This window comes from Pleuronectes platessa, chromosome 2 (assembly GCF_947347685.1).
Source record: "Pleuronectes platessa chromosome 2, fPlePla1.1, whole genome shotgun sequence".
Taxonomy (NCBI): domain Eukaryota; kingdom Metazoa; phylum Chordata; class Actinopteri; order Pleuronectiformes; family Pleuronectidae; genus Pleuronectes; species Pleuronectes platessa.
The window spans coordinates 2,683,490-2,692,048 of NC_070627.1; the positions used below are offsets into that span (position 1 = coordinate 2,683,490).

The following is an 8,559-nucleotide window of genomic DNA, read 5'->3' on the forward strand; positions in this document are numbered from 1 at the left end:
CGCTGCTCCTCACACGGTGGACGGACCCTGGACATGATGGAAGCTGAGTGTGGAGACCACGTGGGGGACGAGCAGGGACACGACCTGGACCTCCACAGTCCAACAGTTCAGTCCACAGAGGTCATTTCAGGGCTCGTGTATATTTTAGAGCCAGACTGAGGCTCGGGGCAAAATCCTGTCTCCTACTGTGTGCGTGAGTTACAGGCCTGAGTGTGTGTCTGTGTGTGTGTGTGTGTGTGTGTGTGTGTGTGTGTGTGTGTGTGTGTTAGAGACACAATATATACTGTGCAGAAACACCCACTCGCTGTACATCTGTAGCCCAAGGACGATGAGCACATGGGAAAAGAGGGCACGTGCCCCGGAGCAGCTGACGGCCCATCGGCCTGAAGACATATCACTAAGTCCTCTCTCTGTTTTAATGTGTTGAGTATTTTAGTTTTCTTTAACATTACAGTAAATGTGATAATGAAAATTAGTAGATTAAAACAAGTGATGTCATAAAAAAGACTATATCTGATGTGATAAACTTACATGATCAATGAAAACACTTTTCACAAATTCCTGGTTTGGTCCAAAGAGTTTACCTCTACAGATTAAGTGTATTCACATGAAGACTCTGTTTGTACAGATTACATTGTGTGTGTCTGTGTGTGTGTGTGTGTGTGTGTGTGTCTGTGTGTTCACCTGTCCACCACGCTGCCATGCTTCACCCGGTCGATGACGATGACCTGCTTGTTCCGGTGATTGGCCGACGTCAGCGTGATTCCCAGAGTTGCTCCGGGCGACTTCAGGATTTCCACCAGCAGCGGCCCGGAGGCGTTCGTCACGGTGTCTGGAGAAAGAAAAGAAAAACAATAAGATTTAAACATTTTGCTGATTGTTATATTTTTGCTGAGAGCTGAGGCTCATGTGCAGATTCAGTGATTTCAGTCTCTAGAACATCAACAGTGCAGCAGTGGAGCTGGAGGCCGTCGGCCCTTCAGAGGATAAATCACCTGATGACCACAGATCTTTACCATTGGATTGTGGGAGAGTTAAAATTGAACCGATTTCTCCAGAAGAAAGTCAGAGCTGAGCCGGAGGCGGAGAGAAATGTCAACACATCAACTAAACAACCCCTTTCTTTAAATGTCAGTGTGTGTGTGTGTGTGTGTGTGTGTGTGAGTGTGTGTGTGTGCAGCCTCTCACCCATGATGGTGACGTCGTACTCTATCTGGAACAGGGCCTCCTGGCCGCACTGGGCCAACACGGTGAGGGCGTCGCTGTGGTTGGCGTTGTGCAGCGGGACGCCGTCCACACTGAGGAGACGATCCCCGGGACGCAACGTGCTCTCTCTGGAAATACACACAAACACACACACACACAGACACACACACACACACACGTACAACAGAGTGATGAACTTCAAAGACTATAGAAGATAATTCACAGCCAAAGAAACCACCCAAGAAGGAAATCAAGCATTATTCTCCTTCTGTCACTAAGTTCAAGTTCAAATATTCCTTATTTGTATAACTGGGTACCGTCCATTGCTGTAAGAAGGTTTCCTACCCGTCCTAACTCCTCACTTCAATCCTCAAAGCGTATTCTATACTTTGTTTTTCATCTTTCTTCTACTTCTCACCTCCTCTACCGTCCATCGATCTGAACTCATCATCCTCTCGTCTCTCCTCCTCTCATCTGCAGTTTCATTTCCCCTCAGGTTCAAACCGAGGACACATCACAGGTGAAGCTGCTGCTGCTGCTTCCCAATGTTCAAACTACTGAGATGGAACCACGGATATGTTATATTTTTAATCTCTGGTGATCTAGTGTCTTTTAAATTTGGTTAATTTCCCCTTTTCTGACAAAAACACATTCACAGCCTGGATACGTGATATTTAGGAGCCTCTCCGTGCTGTAGCCGATTTAGAGATATAATTTATTTCCCCTAAAAAGTGGAAATGTATAATTCCTTCATGCAGAGGCCTGCGTCAGACAGCTGATAGACGCTCTATGCCTGATGCCAGGGTGTGAGTAACGCCGAGCTGTCATCCAACCAGCCAGAAGATGTAAAGTAAGACGCTAATAGCCTTGAAGCTTTTTAACAACACGATGCAAACTAAGCCTGGTATCTCCAAAATGAAGTTTCACTGAAAAAGGTTTGTGAGCTGCAACTTTTGAAGCCATTTTGTGCGGCGCCATCTTGGTTTTTGAAGCCAGAAGTAACCCTATGTGGAAAAGCAAGGGGGTGGAGCCTGACTGAGAGCTTGGGGACACTCCCCCCACACGGCCACGCCCCCAAAATGCATCTGAAGAAGACTTGAAACTCGAGATTGACACGATAAACTTTCTCACAGACTTCTTCACTTTCTGGACACATAAACACATTTTCATATACAGTCTATGCATTTGACCAGATTCCACATGAACCAGATCATTATTCGATAAGATGAGATAAGATAATAAAGATAATCTCTCCCAGTATCATCTAGGATCAGCTCCAGCCCCTCATTTAAAGATCCAGCCCTCCACTCACAGCTCTGACTTCAGGTCTGCTTCACGGTTTCCCCCCTCTTCAACTTGCTCCCTCTCGGTTTCACATAACGTCCCAGTGAAAGCAGTTTGATTCCGATCCTCCGATGAAAACACAGCGGCGCTCTCTTGCTGTAATTTTAACTCTCAGTTGGTTTAATGCTCAAAAGGTGGGCTCCCCTGGGACCGTGTGGTTCTGTGGATTAAGTTATTTCTTTCCAATTGGGAGATGAATGGGACGTAAAGCAGCGTGGACATCTCATTCGCTTCCCCTGGACTGACCCACATTCTCAGGATGAGTTTCTTTTAAAACGGTGTTGGATGAGCTTCGGGGGGAAATAACTCAATAGTAGGAAAGAATTTAATCTCGGTCTCGCCCCAGTCCTTCAATTTAAATGTGAACCTGAGGAGATTTACTCCGTCTGTGTTGCTGGAATGTGTTTAAAATATAAAAATCTGTTTTGTTTGAGCTCATTTCTTGCACATTTGTAGGTAAATAAATGTTTGATTGACTAATCAGGGCACATTTAATGTTTGAACTATTTTTAGAAGCTGTGTGATGAATTTTACAGTGAAACAGTTTCCTCCTTTGATTCTCTGACGGTGCACAGAGCTGTAACGAGGTTATAAATAGCTTCTCTTAGTTCTAAAGTCGAGCATCAACTGATAGAAGCCGCTAAGTGATCAGACCTGTCGAAGCCGGAGCCACAGGAAGAACTGCAGCAGCTGAAAATGGGAATTTCAGATGAGAGAGATGTTTATAGAGTTAATCCACACGGATGAGAATTAAAGGAAATATCTGAGTAAATGATTATTTCACCTCCAGAGCAGCTTCAGTGTGAGTTGATCCACAATATTTGTTTTATTGATAATCTCATGCTGTCAGATAAAGAACTGTCAAACTACTTCTGTTTAGTAAATGTAATATTGCAAACTTGTGTTCTGTCAGAACAAGACAAACTTTGCTTTGATTAACCGTGTAAAAAAAATGCTACACGGATGTTTCGTCTTTTTATGATTCAACATCTCTTTATCAATGTAAATATAAACATTTATGTAATCTTTTTTAATGTTTTAATCTGAATTCCAACATCACGGTTCATTTTGTTGTGTTTAATAAGACACATTTTTATTTCTTCTTAACCCAGAAGCTCTTTGTTTCTGCAGCTGAAGCTCTTTTCTCCATCTCATGCACATCTTAAACAAATCTTTTTACAGATCTTATTCCAGATAAGTAGGACATTTAAAAGTCATTGTTTCCTTTGCAGGAGAATATCTTATTTTGTTTTCCCATTTCAAACAGGATGAATATGTATAAATTCCTGTTCTGAATCCACAAAAGGTTGAATCACCGTCGCAGTGCATCATTCAAACCGCCTGAAATCTGACATTTATATGGAAACGTTCTGGATTATTGCCTCGACATGAAGACAGACACACGATGACAACATGAGACGGGATCTGAGGTGATTCATGCAGCTGCAGCTCTGACCAGCACACAACTGTAAGACACCAGGTCACAGGGAATGACACAGTTATCCTTGGGCTTTATTTGCATGAGGACACAGACAAATCTCCCAGACCCCCCCCCCCCCCCCCCCACCCCCGACTGAGCTGTGTGTCCGTGTTTCTACTACACATCACTTTTATTTAGTAAACATCGTCCTTTTAAATCTTAAAAATATCATATTCATCTGTATACGTGTAACCATCTTTGTGGTTTTGTGTATTTGTTCATTAATGTGCAAGTATATAAACGTGTGTGGTCAGATCTACCTGTCTGCAGGGCCTCCTGGCCTCACGTAGGTGACCACCAGGGGGCGTGATCTGTGCCAGTCCTCCTGTGAACCTCCTGTTGGAAAAGTTGACACACTCAATCTCTGAACTCACATTATTAGAAACTTCCATATCTTTCATTTAAAAATAAGAGAAACGTAATCAAACATCAACTTCAGATAAATAATTAAAACCAAACAAAACAGCTGAACATTCATCAGTTTGATAAGAACGATTTAAAGTGACAGAAACCATCTTAGAGAAACAAGAGATTCAAATATGAATGAAACTCTCTCTCACTGTTATCTGCTTCGTACTTTGACGCTTTTATTTTCCTGTTACTTTGACAAAGCAGGACAATCAATCAATAATATTCATACACTCCCTTCAATCTTCAAACAGGAGCTGGTTCATTTCACTGATGGTTACCTCTCATCACGAAGCCGAAGCTGTTCCCCTCTTTGTGCAAACAGATGTCGATTGTCTTTGATATGAGCCCTGAGGAGCTGTCTGGTGCTGGGAGAGGGAGGGAGAGAGGGAGGAGAGAGAGGGAGAGAGAGAGAGAGGGAGGAGAGAAAGGGAGAGAGAGAGAGGGAGAGAGAGGGAGGAGAGAAAGGGAGGAGAGAGAGAGGGAGGAGAGAGAGAGGGAGGGAGGAGAGAGAGAGGGAGAGAGAGGGAGAGAGAGAGAGAGGGAGGAGAGAAGGGGAGAGAGAGAGAGGGAGAGAGAGAGAGAGAGGGAGGAGAGAAGGGGAGAGAGAGAGAGGGAGGAGAGAAGGGGAGAGAGGGAGAGAGAGAGAGAGGAGAGAGAGAGGGAGGAGAGAGAGAGGGAAAGAGGGTGAGAGGGAGAGAGAGAGAGAGAGAGGGAGAGACGGAGGAGAGAAGGAGGGAGAGAGGGAGAGAGAGAGGGAGGAGAGAAGGGGAGAGAGAGAGAGAGAGAGGAAGAGAGGAGAGAAGGAGGGAGAGAGAGAGGGAGGAGAGAAGGGGAGAGAGGGAGAGAGAGAAATGGGGGGAGAGAGAGAGGAATGAGAGAAGGGGAGAGAGGGAGAGAGAGAGAGAGAGAGAGGTAGAGAGAGAGGTAGGAGAGAAGGGGAGAGAGCAAGAGGGAGAGAGAGAGAGAGAGATAGGGAGGAGAGAGGGAGGAGAGAAGGGGAAAGAGAGAGGGAGGAGAGAAGGGAAGAGAGAGAGGGAGGAAAAGAGGATGAATATTTTCTGTTCATTCTGTTCATTTTCGTTGAATTCTAGATGCCAATTAGAGGATATACATTTAAAATACAAATACGAGCTGCGTCACTGCAGAGATGCAGCGAAATACTCAAGTTTGTATAAGTTGAAAGTTCTTTTTGGCTGAAACAAAAACTGAAACATTACAGACACGACTGGTTTATCGTTTTTAGGGAAACTAGAACTACAGACAGGAATGTTCTGCATTGAACTGTTTTTCCTTTAGCAGCAACTCTACACATCTTGATCGCAGCAGAACTGACACAAATCAGCCGGCTGCATTTTATTCACCCCAGAGTCCAGGGAACTGGATTCGCTCTTGGACGATCTGGTGTCACTGGTTTTATATCCAGAGCCAAAGTTCAGAGCCGAAGCTGACACAACTTCTACTGGAGCTAACTGTCTCCGACCTGAAACCCTCCAGTGGTCACTGACTCGTACCTGTAGGGGGCAGCTCGTACTCCACCTCCAGCAGAACTCTCTCTCCCACGTTCTTCAGCAGGCTGATGATCTCCTCGTGCCGCAGCTTGGTCAGATTGATGCCGTTCACCGACTTGATGTAGTCACCAACGTTCAGCTGGTCGCTCCTGAGCAGGAGAGGGAACACGTCAGGAAGATGTTAGTGTGAATATCAAGTGTTTCATAATCATGTTTCACTTCAAGGAGCAGTTTGTCTCCTTCACTCCTGAGTATATCATTATATTTAAGTGATTTAGTTTACTCTGAAAAACTAGGTAGTGAAAAATTACCCTCCAACCAGTTCAGCTTGCGTCTACGTACATGTTTCACTGTGACCTTTGACCCCTGAACTATAATCATCTCATCTGTGAGTCTAAATTAACATTTTGTGCCAAATTTCAGGACATCTCTTCAAGTTGCTCTTCAGATATCGTGTTCACAACAACAGGACCCCTCTAAATATAATGCCTAATAAATAAGTAATAATCTCCGGTGGTGCCTGGGGTTCAGTCACCTGGCCGCCAGCCCCCCAGGCCGTAGGTTCGATACCCGTGGCTTCCCATCCTTGTCGGTTCCTCCTGAGATGGTGAGTCCCAGTGTGCTGCCTTCTTTCTTCACCAGCTCCACCATGGTCACCCCCCGCAGAGCTTCTAACCAAAAACACACACACACATAAAGACGAATATAGACACACACACACACAAAACAGGCGAGGGGAAGGACGAAGGACACACACAGGAAGTACAGCAGAGAGAGAAGTGGTTAGAGGCGGCCCTCTCTCCATCCTGATGCCTGGATTAAAAGAGAGATACCAGGAAGATAAACTGAAAGACGTGTGTGGACGTGTGTCCTTGAGCGAGACACTGATCCTGAATCTGCTCAGTGAGGGAGAATCTGCTGAAAAGACTGAAACGTAAGAGTGAAGGTCAGAGAAGATAAACATCCGTTAATTAGACGTGTGAGCGCCTCAGTGTGTTTCTCCACCTGAGACGCTCCTGACGGGGATGAAAGGGTTAATTTAGAAATATCCAGAAAAATGAGTAAAACTATTTTTAGGTTAAAAGGAAATGAGATCATCACGGAGACGTTTCACTCACTTCAACAATCATACACTGATATGAAATCCTTACTCAATGGTAAGCGACTTGAAATATTAATTGATTTGCAATAAAAAACTTTAATCAAATCAAAAAAATGAATGCAACACATCCAGTACAGGTATTTTTCATTCCAGTCGTTCCTCTTCCTTGTACCCACAATGCAACTGGAGCTCAAAAAACACATTTTCAACACTATAAATAAAATCTGCATTTAAATAATCTGTTGAATAAACAAACAAATCTGAGAATCATCACATAATCAGCCTTTTAAAAACCATCATTACTGTAAAACACATTTTTAAGAAGATGAATCTCGTGACTGAGGCTGAGACGACAGTGAAATCCAGTGAATCCTCTGTGGGCTGTGATAACAAGGATCAGGGAACATGTGACCGCTCTGTCTACTTCAACAGGACAACACACGTCATGTACAATGCAACAAAATATTCCCACAACACTCAATTAAACCAGCGTATGAACAAAGGCCTCGCAGCAGTTTCTATTAACTGAGGCTTTTCCTCAGACTGAGGTAAACAAGCTAATGGGTTGACTTGGGACTGATTCAAGTTCAGTTCACCTTCATCCTCCGGCTGCTTTGAAGTGAGAGTTCAGGATGAAAGTTCACCGAGACGAGTGTGTGTGTGTGTGTGTGTGTGTGTGTGTGTGTGTGTGTGTGTGTGTGTGTGTGTGTGTGTGTGTGTGTGTGTGTGCACAGATTTCACAGATCTCCACAGCTCAACCTGATCAGGTCCACATCCATACCAAGGCTGCGAACGCCCAGCTGTGGGAAAGGGTCAACCATGACGAGGAGCTACTGGAGGTCAGAGGAAACTATAACTTCATACAAATCAGCAAATATGGTAAATATTGCACTTTACTTATAATGACACATGTCAGAATCTATAACTTCATGAGAAGGAGAAGTAGCTGAGAACCTTCAGAGAAGCTGTGATCAGCAGCACAGATAAAATAAAGTATTTGATCTGTTACTGAATTATCTTTATGTTTATCTTTAGCATTTATAAAAACAGGAGCTATTTGTGTGTGTGTGGGAGGGGGGGGGGGGGGGCTGCAGATAAACACTGATCTCTCATTGGTCCCAAGCCCCGAGCTTTGGTGTGATGGATGGTGATTAGGTAAATCCTCCAGGCAACACTCAGGATCAGTGAGGTGCTTCACAACATACTTATCTGGTAGGTGATAAACACACGCACACACACGCACTGACACACACACACGCAGACACACACCTTATCAGAATTGCACTCATTCATTAATTAGTCCTCGTGCTGCTCACATTTGCATAAAAGCAGCCGAGCTTTTAGAGACGCATCCTGAAGCTGTGAAATACACCTGAAATGAAACCTGCACAACAAGATGCAGAGGCCACCGTGTTGGAATTCCCATGCATTTCATAAATATCATTTATTTTATAACTTTGCGTTTTATTTGCTCGTTCATCTCGACACCCTGGATATAATAAAGTTAT

The 8,559-nt window shown here is 44.2% G+C and overlaps 1 protein-coding gene across 1 annotated transcript in view; it reads right to left on the reverse strand.

The window, feature by feature from the left end:
- The window catches only part of LOC128458432 (glutamate receptor-interacting protein 2), a 32,278-nt gene that overhangs the window by 23,085 nt on the left and 634 nt on the right, over window positions 1–8,559 (reverse strand). Inside the window, exons 2-7 of the mRNA XM_053443262.1 lie at window positions 6,485–6,620; window positions 5,953–6,098; window positions 4,720–4,806; window positions 4,291–4,366; window positions 1,189–1,334; window positions 685–832 (exon numbers count right to left, since the gene is read on the reverse strand). Coding sequence (XP_053299237.1) covers window positions 685–832; window positions 1,189–1,334; window positions 4,291–4,366; window positions 4,720–4,806; window positions 5,953–6,098; window positions 6,485–6,620 — 739 coding nt within the window. The remainder of the gene's footprint in view (window positions 1–684; window positions 833–1,188; window positions 1,335–4,290; window positions 4,367–4,719; window positions 4,807–5,952; window positions 6,099–6,484; window positions 6,621–8,559) is intronic.